Below are 23,037 nucleotides of genomic sequence, written 5' to 3' on the forward strand. Positions count from 1 at the left end.
CTTTAGTACTACACCTTGGTGGTCTCAGATAGGAGGTGTTGTGTGTTGTTTCCTTCCAGGAGACACTGGGATCCTCTAAAGAGCTTTTCTAGCTACTTAAAATGCATGGAAAAATCATCTGATAAAGAGAAGCTCTGGGAGTGAAGGCGGCAGCACTGGTCGGGGCTGTGGTTCCTCACTCGTGCAGAGGTGTGGTATCAGGGCAGCACTCAAGTCACCATCCCAGGCTCCCCCTCTTCCATAAGGAGTAGCTTTGGAAATTGGGAATAAGGGGGTTTATACAGATATAATAGATGTGATAGTTGTGGTCCCACTACTAGTTTGAAGAGTCTTGAAGTCTTTGAATGTATTACAAAAGGTCTCCAGTGCTGGCAGAATCTCCATACCTTAAAATGTGATGGTTTAAAATAGTCTTATCTGTTGCTTTTTGTTGAAAGAGCAATTTCTCTTATTGTACAAATATTTTCTGTCATGTAATTAATAGCCTTATCTGTAAGACTATTCCAGTGTGGTCTCTCCACCTCCCATCCCAAAGCAGGGGGAAGGCAATCAGAAATGAGCGTTTTGTATTGCAGCAATGGACAAAGTTTATCAGTTGTTGCACAATCCCTTTGACTGTGAACAGATTAAATAAAGGGGATGGGGTGGTGGTGGAAATGGACCTCATTTATACTGGTGAGCTTCCTCCAAGAATTCCAGGATAACTATCAACAGTTTCTCCTAGGAGGAAAGTTGAGCGATTCATTCTTGCCCTTTGAAGAGCTCTGAATTAATGAAGAGCAGAGTATCTTCTGCTCTTTGCACTGGGAAAGACTGGAATTCCCCAAAGTCCTCTTGCTAGAGATGGTTTAATCAAACAGACTGTTTACATTCTATGTCTCACCAGAGGCAATGCTCAAACAGGGGTGGTCTTCATCTATATGCTGTAATACTAGGGATTTATTTTATTTTATGTTAAACATCAGCATACCACCAGTTTTACTGGGAAATGGCTGTATCCAGACACCTGCAGGCTCCATGGAACAGGCCAGAGAGGGAAGCAACAGCAGCTGCATCTCGCAGAGGCAAATGATACTGCGAGGGGTCTGTGTTTCTTCTCCAAAGGTTTTTCTGCAGGTTGGGAGTTGGCAGCAAAGGTGTTCCAGGAGCACTTGCGGTCATGGGAGAAGCCACCTTGCAGCGGTAGGAGGCTGAGCACTGGACCAAACTCCTCCCTCTGCCTCAAGTGCTGATGATAGAGACAGAAGCAAGGGCCTTTATGCCCCGGCATGTGTTTTGTGTCACACTGTGAAGGCCAAGCTGTTTTGGTGAACAGTTTCTGTGCTCTGATACTTAAGAAGGCACTAATTGAAATGGGAGCTGTGTATTTCATGAGAGAGAGGGAAGAAGGAAATGAGATTAGGCTAGCTTTTCCTACCATCGCCCATCTCTCATGTCCCCTCCCTCCGGATGAATGTCTCTTGCACCTATATCAAGAAACCAACACTTATTGCACATCTCTATGTCTGAAAGTGGCCATAAACCTTGAGTCAGGATCTAAACCTGTGTCCCAATACGTTTTTTAAAAAAATACTTTGGTATCTTCTGGAAGTGATGTATTTCCGCTCCCCATGCACAGGATCTTCTGTGCATCATCAAGGACGATGCACGTAAGTAGGCAATGTGGCCAACATTCTTCCAAACCCAAGCAATCCAACCAGCTGTTCAGCAGGGATGTTATTTATTGAGAACTGTCAATGTGTTCAACACATGGTGTCCTTTGCACTGACGAACTCACAGTCTGGCTTTTATGGGGTTTCTCTGACACTTGTCAAACACTGGTGACAGGGCAAGCTTGACGAGACCCATGTTTTTATATGAAAATTACTATAGAAGGGCATTGCAACAAGATGTTCTGTAAGGGAAGGAGAAACAGAGACTAGTTGGCAGAGAAGAAAACAGCGGCAGTTGCAAAGGGTAGAGGTTTCTTTTTGGCTGGTGGTTTCGGAAAGAGAACAGAGATTTCCTTCAGCGATAAATTAGATGTTTTGGGAGAAAGAAAGGGTGTTTGTTTCAGCTGTGATGAAACTGCTGTGCAAGAGAGAAGCAGGCTCCCTCTTCTGCTAATTCAAGCTGCTATTTTGTGGCATAGTGGTTGGAGGTGCACAGGTTGCTCTGGGGTTTTAGTTGCTACTTTGCAATTGCTCTGAGGTGCCTTCAGCTCTGTCCTTTCCATCTGTGAAGGTGGGTAATGGTTCTCAGCAGAGAGATGCTGTTTGTCAGGATGAGATAATATCATCAGTGCAGTGCTTTGATCATGCATGATGCTGTAAACAGCAAATGCCACTCTATTGTACCAAAAAGAAGAAATGCTCAGCCAAGAAGTCCCATTGGCCAGGGTCGTGCTAGGTCCCTGCAGCTTTCTGTTGCTATAACGAGAAGACCGAGGTTGTGGAATGCCAAAGAGACAAAAAGACAGAGATGTATCTTGCCAATCTCCTACTTATCTATTTGTCCCATCTTTTTTCTCTTGACTTGTGTAAGCTCGTATTCATGAGTATCACAGGTATTTATTTTCCCCACTGAAAAACAGAGCTGTTGCCTGAACAGTGTGACTCAGGCCACATTCCCTCCTATTCAGCACAATGCAATCTTGGCTCTTTACTAGTTAATATTTTCTGTCAACAACCTGCAAGAAAACATAAAATCAGTGCTGATAAAATTTGCAGATGTTGCAGAGTTCAGGGAGTGGTAAACAATGACCAAAACAGGACTCTCATTTGGGTGTTTTCAAAAATTGAGAACATGCAAACAGTATGCATTAGAATAAAGCCAAATGTGAAGTCATACATACAGAAAGACGGGTGGCAGGTCATACATGAAGGGTGGATGGTGGGGGAAGGGTCTTTCACCTGGAAGCTAAACGTGTAGGAGTAACTGCCTGTTGGAGTAGATAAAGCATGTAAATGTGAGCTGCCAATATGATGCTGTGGCCAAAGGTTTAGAGTCATCGTTGGCTATGTAAACAAGGAAGCATTGAACGGGACTGGGGAGGTTGTGTTATCCTTGTATTGACACTGGAGTAGCTGCTGCTGAAGTACTTTGTCCGGTTCTGGTGTCCACAGTTTAAGAAGAATGTTGTATGGAAGAGGATTTAGAGAAAAAAAATTAACAGTGACAATAATTATATGATTTGTAAAAAGTCTTAAAGTATTTGCCTCAAGAAGCTTAAGAGGGGACTTGATCATCATAATCTTTAAGTATATGTTTGAGGAATATTAATCTGATAATTTGAGGTTGGAAATCTGATGATAGATGACACGAGTAAATCTGATGGATGCACATGGAGACTAAGGAACTTCAGAACACAGAGAAAATGCAGTATTTTAGCTGTCAGAGTGGTCAATCTTTGAAAAACCTTTCTGAGTAGAATGGTGGAATATCTGTCACCATAACTTTCAAATTAAAATTGGGTGTTTTCCCAATTAAAAGTTCTTTAAAGAGGAGTTAGTTTGGTCCTCACCTGTATTGTGTCTGAGTACATCTAATGTCAGATTATTCTGAGGTTTTCAGCTATTACTGCAAAAATAATTGAAGTCAACAGTAAAGCACAGGTAGCACTAGGATGCTAATTTCAAATCCTTTAATTTTCCAGCATTTCTATGGATTCTCCTTGACACTGGTAGGATATTTCTAATCACTATAATATTTCCAGCTCTTTGTAGGGTCTCCTGGGCATCACTATAGTTGAATTATCAGGCTCTGTTTCTTATGTTGTTAATGTTGTTTAGATTTTGTCACCTGTAACCAGAATGGTGTGCTCAGCAATGACAGCCCAGTGTGCTAGTCTGAAGACAAGCTGAAAAGCAAGACTGAAATCTTTTCTCACTGAAGGTAGTAAGAGCTCTACAGTTGACTTCAATGAAGCCAAGAATTTACCTCTAGAATACAAACTTCAGGGAGCAAAATCAAGGTTTCCCTCTGGAAGCTGGAGCGTTGACAATGTCAGGACTGTGAAGCTAACACAGCAGACATCTATTAAAAACAAAGAAGTGAATGAGAAAGCAGAGAATAAGCTTGGAGTGACTTTTGCTTGTCATCTCCTTGTTGGGTGGTCTGTCTCACAGTCTCAGGGCAGGCAGAACAGCAGTCCAGAAGGATATGTAGGCTCTATGTTGAAATGACCTATTCCTGTGACTTTGGCTTCAGTTGCAAACAGAAAATATAGACCAAAGACCTATCAAAGGTAATTAGTGCTCTGAGACAGGATTTCGTTTCATTTGAGCCATCCCTAGCTGGATACTATTCCTCAAAATTCAGACTTAAGCCAAGTGCTCAAAATGCCTCAGTCTGCTCCCTGAAACCCATGTGCACGTGTATATATAGGCCTATGCACAGAGAAAGTAGTACATGTACATGCTATTTTGTTAGTCTTCATTTCTTTGGTTCCAAATTTAACCAGAAGTGGAAGGGCTGAAATAACATAAGAAAGGTTGGACATACGATATTTCCTGCTGCTCAGCTAAACACAAGAATTGCCAAAAATCTTCCAAGGTAGCTTGTTTCTTTTACATTTTTTTCTGAGTTCTGCAGACTTGAGAAGGTCAATTACTTTTGAGAAGCATTTGACTTTGGCAACGCTTATGGAAAGCGAAGTAGAATTATGACCCTTTGGAGGTTTGCCCATCGCTGTCCCATCTTGTCCTTTAAGAACTAAAGCCTGAATTTTCAGCTACAGCCTTTGGTTTAATAGGTGTGAATTTGTTTCTGTACACTTCTAAGACATCATGAGTATCTGTGTGAGAATTTTCTTTTAGATGTCTATTTATTTGTGCTCACAGATCAAGTGATCACTGATATTTGTAGAGCAAAAATACAGGCTCAGGTATTTCCAGGAGGAAAATCATACCAAAACAAATGAAATTGGATTCAAACTGAGCAGAAAAATAGAGCTCTAAAATTATATACTTAGGTTAGTATGTGGTGACTACAGCCTATCTGGAATGCATACTATAATAGTTATATGATGTTAGAGAGGCAGGTTTTTTCAGCAGGATGTTTCCTAGAAAGCAGAAATATCTCTGTGGTTTGTGTATGGGTTTGGAACTTGTATGCAAGTATGGAGTGGGGAATTTGAGGCATGAAATAGTCATGATTAGAGAAGGCCCAGATCCCTTTCAAAAGCGACAGCAGAAAACAGGCACAATGAGCTCCGTTCTGCCTGCTGTTAGTGCATGCTGTTCCGAGTATTGCATCGGAGACGTTCCTTTTAAGATTGGTAAATTCCTCAGTTGTTTCTATTAGTACAGGAAAGATGCAGTCATACGGGAAAGCCAGATGCAATAAGATATTTGAGTCTGGAAAAGATCTAAGATATTTTTACAATAAGATATTTAATTCTCACAAAGGCAAAGACCTTGCATGATATAAATCAGTGTAAATTCACTGGAACTACTCAGTTTTGCGCTCACAAAGTATCTGCCCAAGAATGTTCTCAAAATCCAATTAAATAACTAGAACTGTTTCATGTGGAAATGCCCCTCAATTATAAAGACAAATCTAAGGTATCATGATGTGATTTTTACAGTCTCCTTGCAGGGTGCCCTAGTTTGCATTCATGGAATTTTTTGTTTTTGTTTTGGTTTTGTAATAATGTGGATGTTGGCCATCTGTCTGATCCTGGAAAGGTTGTAAGGTTGTCCCCGCTCCCCAGGTTCTCTTCCCACTCCCTCATTGATCATAATGTTTGATTTAGGTGCCACTAGATTTCCTTCTTTGTTCTCTAGCCCTAACCTCCCCCCCACAAACACACATGCATTGTGCAATGGTGTAAAAGCTCTTCTCTCTGCAGCTGGGAGTAGTAACTGCTCAGCTGGTTCCAGTGCTGCCCTAAAGCTGCTGTAAAGGTCAGAGACAAGGGAATTCTAAAAAGCAAAACAAGCTGTGTTGTTGTCCCCCCTTCAATGCTGGCTGTGTATTTTGATCAGCACCACAAGCAGTCTCACGTGTAGACCTCCACTTCTCACAGCTCCGTGTTTCTGGCCATCGAGGGGGTTCCGTAGGGCAGCATGTCGGGCATTTTTCCAGCATGACTGTGGGGCTTTGCCGCCACTGCAGCTGACTGACTTGCGGTGCTTGTCAGGCACAAGGCACATATTGAGAGGAAATGCCATATTGAACTCCCAGTGCGTTGATGGGTACTGTGCGCGGTCATCTGATGGCACAGATGTGCCCCTAATAATCCTTCCAGGAGAACGTTTCCTCCTGGGATGCTCTGGCCATCTGATCTGCTCTGAGGTATGCTGACCTATCTTGACCCAGTTTATGATCGATTCTCTCTGCTGTTTTCTAAAAGGAGCCCAGAAATACCCCTTTATCATTTAGATTGCCTGGAAGTTATGGTACTTGCGTGTCTGTTCCTTCCGTAGAAGATACTGTCTATGTTTGCTCTCAAGCATTAACTCTTACCAAAGGGAGGAAAGCCACTCCGTGTTAGCATGCACGAGAGTAAATTTCTCTGTAGAGCTTTGATAGCTAATCAGTATTTGGCTAATAGTGCAGGAAGGAGGAGACGTGGAAGCAGAGATAACGTATGTTCCACCAAGCATGTTGCTGGGTACGTTTGTCTGCGTGTGTAGAGTGACCCTTATGCTGGTGTGCCGTTGTATTTATGTCCTTTTTTGCAGGCTTGTGTGTGCTTCCGGTTTTGTGTGTGTTGTGCATGTGTCTGAAAGGTGGATGATCTTCATGCATGCCTCTTGATATGCATCCGTGTATTTTGCATCTTCTGCTTTTAAAGTGAGAATGGTGTCAATGCTGGATCTCTCTAAAGGTGAATACACTGCCTCAGCTACAATAGGATGGTTAATTCGTAACCTGCTTCTGCTGATCAGTGAGCAGAGATAAGCTTGGAAGTTGAGAGGTGTGTTAAGGTCCCTCTGAGCCAAACCGACAAACTTATTGAAGGTTTTCCATTCCCTATATTTGAAGGATATCTGGGTTTTCGTAAACACTAAACTCTGCTTTATTATCAGTGGGCCACAGTAGAATGTCTAAAACTGGCAGCCACCAACCTGAATGCTTGTCGGACTCAAGCCTGGTGCAAAGCCTCTCATATTTATGACATACACCAGTGATTCTCTGAAGGAACATGCTGATGGCTGCAGAGTTTATGACTTTAAGTGAAGTAGTATTGAAACAAAGCCTGCCTGTACTATCTTAATACTGTCCCTATGTCTGCAAGTGTTATGATCATCTCTAATAACATGGACACATACTGGTTTTCCAAGCTTCAAGCAAAAATATTCAGTTGTTTCTGAGAACAAGGCAGTGGAAATAAATTGTTTTGTAGATATTAGAAAATCCTTACCCTTGTTCTCTGGAATGTTCCCATGGTCCCAGACTTTATAGCAGGGACTGAAGTTTGACCCTTGTAAAGGATGTGCTTTCTGCTATCCATCTAAAAGCCCACCTAAACCTAGTTATTAGATCATAAACAGTCACAGTTTGTTAACCAAGTACCAGTCTCCACTGGTTCTGCAGCTTTATTGTGAAATGCTTAGGGAGATGTAGATAAGAAGCCAACCTTCCCACTAATACTTGTTTACGCTGATGCTGTACACAAAGGAGCCCTTGCAAAAGCAATACCCAGTCCGAGGGTGACCCTGTTATAACACTGCAAGGACTGAAGCTTGCTCCTCTGTGCCATCTGGTTATGCAGTGTTGTGTGTTCACTTACACCTCAAAATCCTCACAATCTAATAATTTCTCACTAGCCCCTGCCTACCAGATCTATCTGCAGTAAGCTCTTACATACTGTTAGTGGGTATATTCTCACAATAGGCTCAGTGAAGTGTCACTAATATGATTGTCCATGCCAGTGGCTGCTCTGTTGCAGCCTACATGATTTTGTTATCAGAAGGGAAGGATTTATGTAATGTTCATAACTAACCAGCCACTACAAATTCATGTTTTGCTGTTTTAGCTGTTCTCACCTCCCCGTTTTCAGGCTTCAAGGTATCTCACTGAGCATATGAGTGATTGGGAATTTGAGAAACAGTACAGAATATATGCTTAATTTAATGCTAAATGGCAATGATATAAAGATTTTGATATTGCAAAGAGCCTTGGGCCAAATTCTCAATGTTAAATAGGCATAGCTGTATTAGACTCTGTAGTTCTACATGATGAAGATCTTGTCTTTTATGTCAAAACAAAAGGAACTCCATCCTTCTGTCTTAGATCTGAATCCTATTGCATAGCTTGTAAATGATAATATCTGGTGTGAATTCAGCTAGATTGATAGCAGCAGCAAACATCCCCTTTTTGCTCGCTTAAGTAGTACATTGCCACCTGAGCAAGTCTCAGGTGGTTTGCTTGAGCCACTCCTCGTCTCAGGGGGCGACCTCAGGAGGCCTCTTAGCTGTGTTGGAAATGGTATAGACAGAGATGTTGCCTTAAGTACTCTGGACTTTGAATTATTTAACTATTGTGGAAGGAAGTGGGGGCTGGGGGAAGCACGGCAAAGGAAAGGAGAGATTATTTCTCCCCTTTGTAAAACTATATTGGGTTCAACGTCATACCATGAAATATCCAGCGCAGAACTCAAGAACTGCTCCAGTGGATCTTCGCTGACTTATCCAATTGCATGGAACATGGGGATACTTAACCCAAATCTGTCGGTTTTAATTATTTTCCTCTGGACAGATAAAAGCTTTCTATAGGTTCCTGTAGAATATTTGCTCTTTCAAGCGTTCCTCTGTGCTTTGATACTAAACGATTAAAGCATGCTAAAGAAAAAAACAGCCCCAACCTTTAGCTCCCTGTTCTTGGGCCCCCTGACTGCAGCTTTGATTGTTGACCTAAATTCCCCTTTCATAACTGAGTCTTGTCACCTCTGGTTGGAGTCTCCCAGCAAAACAGGCACGGCCAACTTTCAGAAGTGCAGGGCACTGTTTTCCGTTCTGCCTTGCATGGCTGTGACGGGCTCCGCAGCACACCTGATGTGTTCAAAGTCAAACTGACCTCCTTCTTCCCCTTCCCCCAGCCTCTCAGCTCTGGGAACAGAAAACATAATAAGTCCTTCTTTTTCATTTTTTATTTTTATTTTTTCTCTTTATTTTTTTCTTTTTCCTTTTTTCTTTTTTCTTTCTTTTTTTCTTTTTTCTTTTTCCAATTGTGCAGCAAAGTGAGAAAATTTTTTCTGCATAAAGAATTAAATTCTTAGGTAATTCTATGGCTAGGCTGATTAGCAGGACGATTGCTGTTAGCAAGATGCAAGAAATGGCACTGAAGTGAGGGAGGGAAGCCTAGAGTCTGTTACTGATAATATTAAAGTGGATTACAGCAGCTTGCATGGGCTACTTCAGCCTCTCTTCTTTCAAACTCTGCCCGCAGAGTGCTACTTATGACTCCAGCAGCTACAGCCTCTAGCTGTGAGTTCCCGTTTCTCTGTGGCTGCTGCTGATAAACATCTGCTCCAATGTCAGCATCGCACGTTTGGTTACAGCAGTGCCTCGTGCCCTCACCCAGGACTTTCTTCCATAAGTTCAGCAGCGGATGCTACACACTGTGCTCACGCTGCCAAATCCTGTCCAGTGCACAGGGCCCATGCGAGGATGTGGCTCTATTTAAGTCCCCAGCAAAGTCCTGAAAGCAAACTGGGATATAAATCATACACTGGACTTGGTTAGGCCCTCCTGGAAGAGTTCAGATGGACAGTTGTTACTGAAGCAGTTGTGGGTCAGTAGCCAGAGAACTGAGATTTCACTTGTAAGAAAAGGGAGAGACTATATTTCTGGTTTTCCATGTTTGGCTTTTGGCTTTCGGCCTTTGGAGTTTAATTTTCCAGCTTTCCCCACTCTTTGGATGCCTAGCAATTTACTTTTGCTATAAGGGACAAATATCATGGGACTGGAAGGAGCCTCGTGGGCCATCAAAGTCTGTCTTTGGCCAAGCATAGAGGAACGTGGCATCTTAGTCTGTTCATGCACTTCTCTGGAGTTGTCTGTAAAGTGACTCACTCCTCTGTGGGGAAGGAAGGTTACCAATGCCTCTTACTGGAAAGCTGAACTAGCACCTCTTCTTTTTTTTTTTTAATAAAAAATAAAATTCCATTTTAATCCCTTGGGTTTCAGAAACAGAAGCTTTACAGGGAAAAGATCTTTCAGACTAAGAACTTATAAGGGCTGTCAGTATCCTTCTCAGCTGTAGCTCCATCCCTTTCTAGCAACTCAGGGCAAGCAGAAGTGAGGAAAACTGTTTGCTGCTGTATGAAGCTTGTACATATTTTTTTAATCTAATTGCTGTGGGGAAAACAAACATCAGTTTTATTTCGCACCATTTCTTGGCTCAGAAACTTCAGGCATATTCGCCAAACTGTGGTTTTGCAGTCATTGGCTTAAGTCTCACTTACCATGAGGCCTCTTTACACCACTCTTGGTTTGTAAAGGGATATTAAGTAGCTAAAAATGTCCTTTACCACATTATTGTAAAGAATTCTCAGTGTAAATGAGAATCTAAACTCTGTATGGTTTTTATGTAAATGTTGGTTGTGGTCACAGCTGAATTTTGAAATTCGGAGTGTCAACCATTGTAAGGGGTGATTTTACTCAAAACCAGCCTTGTTTGGGGTAAAAGAGGCCTCCTCTTGTTTAAATGTTCTTAATTATGTCTGAGAAATAACTCATGGCTATGGAACCTTTTACTAAATTGAAATAAATTGTGAAAACATCAAATTATTCAGTTTTCAGAAGTTCTGGCAATTATTTCACATGTCCCTCTTCCAATGGCTTTGCCCTTATTAGTTGTCATAGAAGAAGCAATAAATTCTTTTATTATGACATCCAAAGTCCCATCTGAAATTAGTTTCATTGTGCTGGGGACAAAACGGAAAAGTGACACTCCCTTAGCCGGAGGATTCTTAGTCTGAAGCCAAAAGTAAGTGAAGGATTGGGAAAGTAGGTACAACACACAAGCAAAAGAAGGTCATAAAGAACTGGCACAACTTTGCAAGTTATAGGGAGTGTGGGTTTCTTATCCCTTTTCTTACTCTTTTCCTTTCTCTTAAGAATAAAACAAGTCTTGCTGCTGAAGGGATTGTGTTCAATCCATCTTTTCATCAAGAGTTGGATGTCTGTAATAGTAAAAGTTTGAGAAAAGAATACCGTACGTGGCATATGGATTCAGTAATGACCTTTGCCCTAAACTAGAAAATGTAAGGAACTGGAATAGTAGACTGTTTTAGTTCAGCAGCTTTCATACTGGCATGTTCAGTGGTGTCCCTATTGTCACTGTTTTTTTTCTTTTTCTGCCCTCCTTTGGCTCCCTGTAAATCTTGAATTGATGGCAGCTGTTTGAGCCAAACTCAAGACACGTTGCATCACATCAGGGTTTAAATGCTCAAAGGCAAGGGAGGATTGCTACTATTCTGTAGTATTCCTCCAGCAGCTCCATCTGTTCAGCTGAGGTCAATCACTAGCATCATGCAGCACTTCAGAGAGAGAGGAAGATGTTCTTTAATGCTGGCTAGGAACCTGAATTTCCATTCCACAATAATTTATTAGTTCTTTGGGGAAATATTTCCAGCCCTGGTCAGTACATAAAAACAAAAAAAGTGACCCTTAAAGACTGTGTGGTGGACTTCCCCAGAGCTGGAGACCCCAGAAACCTGTTGAGGACTTCCAGCTGCCCGTCCAACAGCAGGAATGTTGGATGCCTTAAGAAACAGGTGGAGCAGCTGATGCATGTGCAACTGCCCTGTGGTCTGCAGGTCGCTGGGCAGCAAAGGTGACAGGAGATAGTGGGGAGCATGGCCGGGCTGGGTTGACCTTCTGTGCTTGCAGTCAAAACAGCCGAGGGAGTCCCTGGGGTTCCCCTGGCCATGTTGAAGACCCGCAGCTTCTCAGAGAGATTTGGTGGGACTAGCCCATTTCTGCATCACCTTTCCTGCTCTCACCATGTTGGCATTTCTTGACAGGCAAAAACTCTCTTACAAAATGTCTGACCAGCTCTAATGGTCATATTACGATAAGTTGAAATTTTTATAACTTATTTTTTAATAACTTATTTGGAAGAGGGACTTGTCTCGCCAGCTGTCTTCTCATTCATTGCAGTATTATCCACCCACTATCATTGGACAATACCTTCATTTGAGGTTCATAAAAATACAGATGTTTATGGGCTCTCATACATCTGAAAATGAATGCTTTGTAAAAATATTTATTCCATAAAGAAAAATTTAAAAACACTTTAAAAACAGACTCCAGAAGGTCATTGGTAGCTTTGGCTTTCGTGTCACAAATTTCTCGGGTAAATATCCATCCCAGCAAGTGCCATATTTTTTAGCATATTTGTTTTTTCCTTCCCTGTTTCTCCTCCTCTCCTTTCTCGTGATCAGAAGTAGCAGTATAAACTAGAAGCTGGTCTCGAAAAGGTTTTGAACTGAGTGCGCCCTACAGATGAATAAACACATTACCTTCCGAACCCTGGGATCTCTCTTCCAAAGGAAACAGGAAAAGGGGGAGCTCAGAGTCCCTAGCAAAATACCAGCATGCAGAAAAAAGGCCTGTTTAAATTTTTTTAACTTTCCCATCAGAAGACTTTTTTTACAGGGGGAGGAGGAGGAGAGGGGAAGGGTGTGAGGAGTGGGGGGTAGGTGGGTGCTGGGAGAGGGGAGGAAAAATACAGTGAATGCTCCTGTAACCTTTGCTCTGTTGATACTAGACAAGACTGCACTGTTAATGGGTGATTGTTAACAGATGGCTGTTGAGCAACTTCGTCAGAAGCAGAAGATGTTATTTGGTGGTAGTGCTGGGAGGGTTAGGGTGCAGGGGTGAGGTAAGGGGATATTTAGTCTTTTCATGAGGACTGAACTGTCAGAGATTTATGATTTTCGTTTAGGCTTTTGGAAGTGGAGGCTTGGGGGAAGGATTGTTTTCTATGCACTGATAGTAGAAAGGCTGTTTGGTGCTGAAGGCTCCAACGATTATTTTTTTTTCAGTTGAGAGGTGTCCCTGCAGCCCTTGGCCTTTGAGAACTGAAAGATGGAAATTTATGTCTTTAACTTGACAAATCTCATGTCCCAAACTGAGAGGCAGTGGGCTCTTCTCACCACCTGGAGCTGTCTGAAGACTGGTTGAGAGAGCTTTAGGTGTGGATCCACGCTTTGTCTATGAGAGAAATCATTAGTGCATATTCCCCATGGTGCACCAAATTGTTAGTAAGTGTGTGTGTGAGGGAGCAGGAATCTTTCTGAATGTGTCTGTCCATCCATTCATGTTTCTTGCCTTTTCCTGGTGTAGTATGTACCTTGTTCAGCACATCCAGCATACCAGTGTATGCCGTTTCCTTACTGGTTTTTATTGGTCATGAATTTGAAGGTAGCCTGGACACGTTCCATTCACTCTGTAGGATTTGGGTGCTTGAAACCATACAGATTATTGCAGCTGCTCAGTGTCTCTCAAACTGTGCAGTACTTAGATTTTATACCTGTTTCTCCCCTGGACCATATTAGAATACAGGATTCAGGGGTATGAGGTATGAGTGTGATCAACAAGACTTACTTCTCAAGACTGTTCTTATTTTCAGCCAATGATGTATGGCTTGAGTGAAGGTGAGAACCAGATGCACAGTACAACATTTTGCTGATAGGAATTTGCAAAAGAGTTTTCGTTTTTGGTCAGGAAAGGGGAATGCCATTTGTACATGCCACTGGCAAATCTTGACCTTTAATAGATAGTCTTACCATGACCTCCCACAATCATACACTAACATTCTAACACATGTAGGTGAGTGTGTGTCTATGCATAGAGAGAGAGTGATAAAATTTAAGGAGTAATTTCTTTATCCTGTCATCCTTATTTATTCATATTTCTTTTTTGGGGGCACATAGGACTATATGACAAATGTTCTTACACCTCCCGTGACCGAGGATGGGTCCTGGGGATTAACACCGTCAGTGACCAGGGGAATAGAGACCCCCGCTATTTCTTCTCTCTGAAGACGGACCGTGCTCGCAAAGTAACCACCATTGCAGCACATCGCAGCTACCTCCCCAACCAGTGGGTGCATCTGGCTGCCACATATGACGGGCACCTGATGAAACTCTATGTGAATGGTGCCCAGGTGGCCACAAGCGGAGAGCAAGTGGGCAGCATCTTCAGTCTTCTGACCTTGAAGTGCAAGGTGCTCATGGTTGGAGGAAATGCCCTGAACCAGAACTATCGGGGTTACGTAGAGCACTTCAGCCTCTGGAGGACAGCCCGGTCTCAGAAGGAGATCTTGTTGGACATGGGCCAGGCAATTCACAGACAAGACACGCCTCTACCTCAGCTAGTTCTTCAAGACAGTTTACTGAATGTGAAAAACACCTGGTCTCCCATGAAGGATGGCAGCAGTCCTCAGAGCAAGTTCAGCTATCATCATGGCTATTTGCTGGATACCAGCCTAGACCCTCCTCTCTGTGGACAGACAGTCTGTGACAACACAGACGTAATCGCCAGCTACAACAAGCTCCCCAGCTTCCGCCGCAACAAAATCGTTCGCTACCGTGTGGTAAATCTCTATGATGACAAGCACCAGAACCCCACCGTCAGCCGGCAGCAGATTGAGTTCCAGCATCAGCATTTAAATGAGGCTTTCAGCCGCTACAACATCACCTGGGAGCTGGAGGTGCTGGAGGTGAAGAACTCTTCCCTTCGCCACCGACTCATCCTGGCCAACTGTGATATCAGCAAGATCGGAGATGAGAACTGTGATCCTGAGTGCAACCACACCTTGACTGGGTACGATGGTGGAGACTGCCGACATGTACGGCACGCGCTCTTCAACAAGAAGAAGCAGAATGGTGTGTGTGACATGGATTGTAATTACGAGAGATACAACTTCGATGGTGGGGAATGCTGTAACCCAGAGATAACAGAAGTCACCAAGACGTGCTTTGACCCATATTCTCCTTACAGGTAGGCAATTTTTTAAACTTTTTATGATCATATTAATGAATATCTGCCTAGGTATTGATCAGCCTGCTGCCTGTTGAACCCTTGTGTTGTTGTCATTATGGGTTTTGGAGTTTGTAATTAATTTTTTTTTCTTAGTATTAGGCTCGCATTACAGTTATCCAAACGCAATCTCTGTAATAGTCTCAAGAGTGTCTTACCGTTGAGCTGGTATTCTCCATCTAGGCTAAAGAAAGTTAGTGCTAAAGACTGAAGCAGCCAACTTGGGGACACCCATTAGTTGTTGGTTATGAGCAGTATATTGTAGCATTGCACAGTTTATTTTAACTGTAGACTCTTAGGAGTGGGGATTGGATGTCGTAGAAAGCTCATATGTATGTGGAGAGGGAAGAGCCCCTCAGGCTTAGAACAGAACATAAATACTCTTAGGTAGACTTTAATTCTGTAGGACTTCTTTGAAGGTAGGTAGGTAGGTTATTCTATATTCTTAGTGCTATGAGTACAGCTTTCTGTAAGCACAGCTGTGGAGGGACAGTGGAGTCTGTGGGTTATGAGCAGGGAGGTGGGTACAAGTTTCCTGGCAGTGCTTTTTCACACATTGGGTGGGTAATTGAACTCTTCTGCTCCCCTTTTTATATATATGGAAACGAGGGTAATGGCACTTCATTGCAAATGGCAGGGCAACTTTCTGTGGGTGGAGTGAGTTTATAAAATCCTGAGATCCTCAGCTAAAGGCTTCTTTGTGTTGTAGTTTGAAGAGAGGCATCCTTGAATAATGTGCCTCAGTTGAGTACCATGTACCCACAATTCTCCAACTTGCTGTTGGACATCTTCAGATAAGAGTTAGTATATTTAAGTAAAAAAGTGTATCCTGTGAATGAGTTAGAAATATAAGCATACAGAAGGTGAAGGTTAAAGCTGAAATTCTGTTGTCTGTATCCCATGTTACAGGTTGTTTAGGGCAATTCATGGAGTCATGGGGGAAAACCTCTAGATGGTCAGAACACCCTGTGTTGTCAACACTAAAGTTCAGGTTAAGAGGGAAAGTATGTGCTGTTCTGGAGTCCCTTCCATTATAGCAATTCAGGCTATATTTGTAACTTCCTTAGAAGAGAGAAGTTTTTAAACAACATTATCAGCTCTACTGGAGCCTTAAATACACATAATTAAGCTGCAAAGAAATGCTTCCTTTCCATTTATTTTTTTTTTAAACTCCAGTGAGGTTGTTTTTTAAAAAATCCTTGTAGCTCAGCTTGACTTCAGTCAGTTGCCAGTGAACAAAGCTCAAATGAGGAAATACTTTAAATACTAATGATTGAAAATATCGAAAGGAAAAATACCAATCTTTTAATACCGTTCAACTGGAGAGGAACACAACTAAGCAAATATCATCAAAGGCATAATGCAAATTGGATTGTTTTAGCACCGTAGTTCTGAGAACTCGAGGTGTTAGTTATAACAGCTATGACAATTTTTAGAAAAATACATTATTTTTAATCTGATAGTACCCTTTTATCACTTGTTCTGTGACCAGCATAATACCCATACAAAATGAAACAAGAAAAGCCTTGTAAATTTTAGTTGACAGATTTAAGACTGTGCCTTAAAGTTATTCTGACATACAGAGATGTTTCTATTTCAAATGAAGTCTTTTTGCTGCACAGATTGTACTTGCACAAACACAAGCAAGAAATTTAGTTCCAAAATCTGAAGTTACCTTAACACATCATAGTTGCTTTTCGTACGCAGTTTATGTTCCTTTTGGAGGCAACCACCTTGCTGAACTTGTCTGGAGGATTTGCATTTCATGACATTGAGCTCACAGATCTTCTACATGTTCATTCTGGCTTGAGAAGCACCTCCTCTTGACTGACACACTGAAGTGAGTGAGGTCCTGTGAAGGTCCTCCTCCACAGTGTAGAGCCTGACAAAATCCATAGATCCTCCAAAGGTGTTGGAGTTCATCCTTAGTTAGATTTTATTTATTTATCCTTGCGTGTTGTAAGGCAGCATTGATCATGGGCAATGAAACCAAGAAGGGCACTAGAAGATACTCCATCTCTCTGGAGCCTTTATTTGGTGGCTGATGTGCTTAGGCTAAGCTCATACCCACCACTATGATGGGTGTTTGCACTCAGTATGGCAAAATAGAACAGTTAGGTCTGTGGACTTATCAATGAGGTTTGTAAGGCTGAACACTGCTTTGAATATTTAGGCTAACAAATACAGGTTTAGGGCAGTGGCTTTGGCAGCAAAGTCTTCATTGACTAAAAGGGTGAAGATTCTAGCCCTATGTTTTTCTTTGGTATTCCCCTCAGCATCATCCCCTTGAGAGAGATTTCCATGCCAATGAGTGACTCAGTCAAAATCTGTGACTCAGTTGGCACCATCTGGGCCCATTTTGCATCACCAGTCCCTCTTGTCATCACTTTCATTGGCAAAGAGTCCTCGGTCCTCTCTAGTTCAGGCCTCACACCACATCAGTGAAGACATCTCCGTAGCCACTGAGAGCTCACAGCTCATTCCAGGTATTTCCTCTGCCAAAGTTCAGCTTAACAATAGCAGAAGAAAGGGAAAGAGCCTTCAGTCTGGTGAGAAGAGTGGGGAAAAAAGATGAAATGGTACCAATAAAAAGTTTCCTGAGCTTTGTGCTGTAAAGACTCTTCACAGTCTTCCTTAGTACTGGAGGGGCCTTCATATGCTACAGGGTTTTGTCCCTTCTGCATCCTTAGTGTCAGCAGTTGTAGCCAGCTGTTCACCACAGAGTTTATTCCTGAAATACTTTTGTCCTTTGGAACCAACCAAAAAGTGCTAATGCTTGATTAATGCTGTTATAAACAGGAACCCTCTTCATCCCCCAAAGAAGATGTATACGTTTCCAGTCACTTTCCTTCTTCTGCCTCGGTCCCAGTCCATCAAACCTCTATCCTGGGACAAAATTGCTATGTGTCCTGTTACAAAAAACTCTGTGAAATCTTGCCTTGGTGCAACCACAGATGTGATATCACTGGAACAATTTCAAGATACGTCCAATCTGCATTACAAATTTCTTGTGATCCTTTTGGCACCTTGGACAAAGTGCTCAGTTATTTTGATGGTGTCCTTCAATCACTGTTGTGGTGCAACTATGGTGATTTTAGAGTTGATCCCAGCAGCAGAGCTTTTTGTTTTGTTTTGTTTCCAACCTCTCTTTCTGGCACCTCTCCAAAAACATTTTCCTCCAAAGAGCTAAGATCCTGTGCCATGGTCAGGTAGCAGCAATGTTAGTGCATAGAGATTTAAGTACAGTGACATATCTGTAAAGAAGTTTGCCAGAGGGACAGTTCAGAGGGACAGCACTGATGGATGGGGACTCTCCTCTCAGAGATGCTCAGCAGAAAAGCTGGAAACATTGTGGTACCGACTAGATCATCTCTCCTCTTTTTTAATAGCCTACAGGGAAAAAACAAAGGACTGGTTATCATTAGCCACACAGCAGGCTTTATCCAAGAATATCTGCCTCACTTCTTTTTATTAATTTCATAAGAGTGTATTTAGTCCCAGCACAAGATTTACAAATATTGTTCAGCTTTTCTTTATTTCTCTAATTCTGGGAAATTAGAACATGCTAAGATCATACAGTCTGGCCCAATACAAAGGGAAGGAGCAAGGATAAACACACTTGCCAGAGAGACACATTCCTTGTGTTTTTGGGGGTATTGCTGGTTACAAAATAGGGAAGACTTTGAGCTCATGACACCTACCATGGCTCCTTTTCAAAAAACTTGAAACAAACAGCAAGGGTTCATAGGAAATCATGCTCCGTAAGTGCCATTTGATGTGGCAAATTCTTGCACCATACTATGGTTAACTGAGCCATTCCTTTTATGTAATATTGGGCTTGCACATCAGGCTTCACCACAGGATCGCATGGGCAGATAAGAAAGCATTCCCCTTGATGCCTTCTTAGGAAAACACTGATGAAATTCCTGAAACAGTAAAAGCTACTGGAGTCTCTTCAAACTCCCTCGATTCATACAATCTACTGAACACTTGCTGGAAATCCCCTCAGAATAACTGACCCTGGGGACAGGCTTTCTAAACATCCACATGTGTGCCTTGAAGGCTCCCACAACCCTTCAGTTCTGCCTAAACAAGGGGCAGGGATGAGCTGTACGAGCTCCACACTCTTTATTTGCAGCACCTGCCTGCAGACTCAGGGTGACACCAAACCTAAGAGTGTCCGGTGTCCTGCTGATCTCACCCTTTTCTGTGACCTTTTCCAACACTTGTATTGTGCAGTTCAGCAAAGCTTAGCGATGCACCACATCAGCTCACTCAAGATTAAGGGCATTGGCACATTCCAGGCGTACGTAAATTAGACCCTGAATACACGTTTGAACAAGTTGTAGAAATTTCCGTAGTGGTTTTGAACAGCAACGGGTATTGCAGAGCCTTGTATGAAGAGCACGCTGTGCTCTGCCATGTGGATCACAGCAGTAGTGTTAGAAGAAGATGGTGGCCGGCTAATCGACAGCCTAGGTCAACCCTGTACAGATAGCTGAGCTGTGGCTGCACTTCAGGGCTCCTCCATGGAGTTTCTGATCAGATCAGGCTCTTATCTCTTTTTCCTTCTCTTCCACTGGAAATCTTTTCATGGGGTTTCTTTGCAAAATATGGTCAACTTACTCTGGAGGAGGGAGACATACTTAATGCTCTTTTCTAGGAGCTAGAAGAGTTGTAAGAAATACTCCTTGATTCCCAATAAAGGACTAATTTCCACCTAATCCTAAACACTAAAAAGAACAGAAGAAATTCATCAAAGCTCTTCAATTCAGGAAGCTTGAGAACTTAATCCCCTGCCTCGAAGAGACCATTGTGCAGCTCTTGACATCAAAGATTTCTGCATTCACACAGGTATCAGACAGACATATAGAAAATACCTGAGTTTTTGTCTAGGGATTCAGTGTTAAATGTCCAGTTCTTTAATTACCATCCCCAGGGCTGTTTCAGAAGGTGGAGAGATAACACTCTCAAGGACCGAGTTGCTGTATCTTGGTAGTTGTCACCCAAAAGCCACATCCCAACAGGAAATCCTCTGTTCTCTCTGTTTACTCTGTCCTCTATTCCAGATGTGAGGGATGTTAATCAGCTGGGAGGAGTTGCATCTGTTCCCATGCTAGCAACTGACATTTATAAGCCTAGTATTGAATTCTGTTATAGACAGGACTTCAGTACTAAAGAAACTATTTCTACATATACGATTGCACACCCTAGAAACAGTAGGAGTTTGCTCAATTTAGCTTGACCCACAGTCATCTTTTCCAACAGTTTTTTTCAAGAAACATTTTTTCCCCAAGACTCATAGGACTCATGGTTTCTTTCATGGACATTATCCATTATGTAAAAAGATCACTGTCTGGTCAAACTGCAGGATGCTTGGAATGAAGACAGCCTATAAAATCTATGGAGTAAACTATCAGAGATCATTAAGAATCCTTGTGGGAGACAATAGATTAAAGTATTATTATACTCTCCAGTGCTAATGCAGACCCATTTGGCTCTGGCTCTGGAACTCCATGGAAGATTTGCAAGTGCAGAGTCTGCAGATTTGGCAAGGACTGAATTTGCCCCTTGCTGCTCTGCAGCACTGCATCCTCCAGGACCCGCTGCCCTGCAGCCGCTCTCCGGCGACCCCTCACCAGCCTCTGTTTAAGCAGACAAGGTGGAGCTCATCCCCTCCCATGCTCTGAAAAGGAGCAGTGTATATAAGCTGGTTTATTCTCTTTGCTGATCAATTCAAATTATACTGTCTCACACACAGACCCACAGTTTGATCACGTCCAACGTGCCTCTTTCAAGTGCTGTGGGGCTTTGCATTAATCACCCTGTTTTTCTCCTATATCCATTTGTGTACAACCTCTCTTCAGTAGTGGGTGTGAGGTGCCCTTTGCGTTTTTAATTAGCGGCAGCTGAAACCTTCTGTAAATTCAGGAGGTTGCACCTTTCACACAGAGAAAGATGCAAAGCACAGGCTATTTCTGTGGCAAGCTTAACCAGGTGCAATACTTATATTTGCAATCCCCATTCTATCTTTTGGACTTCTTTTCTGATAAGTGTCAGTCCAATTCTTGCAAGCAGTGGCTGCTCCCTGGGGAAATACTGAGCAGCCACCTCCACCGTGCTCCATTTACACCATCCGTAAGCACAGTGCATTTGACTTTCCCTCTTACGTGGACTGCTGGGCTTGGGCAAACATTACCTCAGTTGAGGGTTTTTTCCTTACGATCCCTTCACTACTGCTGCCAGTGGAAATGTACAGAAATAATTCAGAAGAGATGATGCTGACTAGTGCTGTGTCCTGGGGGAGTTTGCTCTGTGCAGCCACACTTCAAACCCTCGACTCTACTGGTGCCTTCACATAGTGGGTTCGCAGGGTTCAGGAGAAGAGGTGAGAGGGATAAGGTGAATTTTCTTTATATAGTCTCAGCTGAAAATGTTGATGTGAGCAGAGGAATGAATACTGGCCTAGCAGCTCTCCCTTGCCCGATACCTGTGAACTTAATGCCAGGGGAGAAAGCCAACCCACAAGTGTGATTACTCAGAAAATAGCAATTTCTGTAAGTAGTTTATATTTTTGGGTAAAAAAAATACCTTTATGCCATGAGGACTTGCCTGCAGCCTCAGTAGATGTGATGGAAAGACTGGGAAGTGTTGCAAGTTCTGGACAGAAGAAACAGGTAATTGTGTCCCAGTGCTATGATTTTCAAAGCAATGATGTTCCTGATGTAACTCGGAGAACTGAAGCTTACAATAAGGCAGGTTTCAGCAGCAGGGGGGATGTCTTTTCTTAAGCCAATTAATAGTGTTAGGAAGAAAATTTAAGAATAATACAAAGAAGGGTTTATGAGCTTGAAAACTTGTCCTTTTTTTCCCCAAAATTAATCAGTTGATCTGGTTAAAAAAAAATCTCTCAAGAAATTGTCGCTTGTGATTTTTTTGGTAATCTTTCTTTTTTTAGTTTGTTGGCCTGTTGGGGGATTTCAGAGGTATGAGGACTGTGAGTCAGGGGATTTGGGTATGTATAGATGTTTAAATTTGATAGCTGGAACAGAGTGAGGAGGGGATTAACTAAATGGAAAGGTGATGGAAAAGAGGAAGGTCTTGTAAAAGACTGAAGGAGAAAGGATGCAGAGATAGATCTGTAGGCAACAGCATGAAGCACAGTCTGTGTCTATTGGCCCTTGTTTGAACTTCTTTGGCACCAGTTCCTGAAGTTTTAAGTCCCTGTCTGCCTCCTCCCTATTCTGTCTTCCTTCTTTCCCCAAGGACGCTCATTAATTTCTCTTCTGCCCAGTTTGGGACTAGGGGAAACCCAAGAAGTGGATGTCTTGGTTTATCTTTTGTTAACTGCAGCGAGAAGAATGAATTGTCCCTCAAACACCCCAGGATCAGGACAGTGGGGAGCTCTCCCATCACTTTTGCACCTGTCCACCACTAAGATATGCTGTGCAGAGTGATTGGCGAGGCCAGTTCCAAAGTACGTGTGATGTCTTCTCCATTAGCTATACGTCAAGACACCCACTGAAATCATCATATAGTCCTAAAACTTTGTCCGTGTACATATTTGAGAAGGATGAAGAGCGTGGGTGATCAGAGGGGCTACAGAATGTTGCTGGTAATAATTTCCTTAGAGCTATCCAGAAATGCAATGATGCAGAGCCTCACAACAGATCTTTTAGGATTACTGAGATACGCTGGAACCACTTCAATATTTGTAAACGTGTTCACAAAAGCTGTGTTGTAAAAAAGTGTGATGTTGATAGCCGTAGTAATTTTTCATCCATTAGAGCCAGATTCATTGAGAAGTAGGATGGATATATCCCCACCCCACAACATGGTAGAGTGTTTAGACCAGGAATACAAACCACTGCTGTCAAAAGCAATTCTGTGTTTGCTTGATTGCAGCCCTGACTGAAGTGGAGTTACAGGACCCACATACAGTGGAGGAAGATTAGGAGCACGTGCTCTGCCTGGGTCAATGAAATCCTGTCCTTCAGTTTTATTCTGAGTAGATTTGCAATTTTGGAGTTTCTCGGGGTAACTCAACTGAAACTACCTA

At 42.5% G+C, this 23,037-nt stretch overlaps 1 protein-coding gene across 1 annotated transcript in view; it reads left to right on the forward strand.

The window, feature by feature from the left end:
- Positions 1 to 23,037, forward strand: part of PAPPA (pappalysin 1) — a 183,306-nt gene that overhangs the window by 12,460 nt on the left and 147,809 nt on the right. The window contains exon 2 of the mRNA XM_074891148.1: positions 13,871 to 14,939. Coding sequence (XP_074747249.1) covers positions 13,871 to 14,939 — 1,069 coding nt within the window. The remainder of the gene's footprint in view (positions 1 to 13,870; positions 14,940 to 23,037) is intronic.

The sequence above is a fragment of the Strix uralensis genome, chromosome 21, assembly GCF_047716275.1.
Source record: "Strix uralensis isolate ZFMK-TIS-50842 chromosome 21, bStrUra1, whole genome shotgun sequence".
In the NCBI taxonomy this organism is placed as follows: Eukaryota; Metazoa; Chordata; class Aves; order Strigiformes; family Strigidae; genus Strix; species Strix uralensis.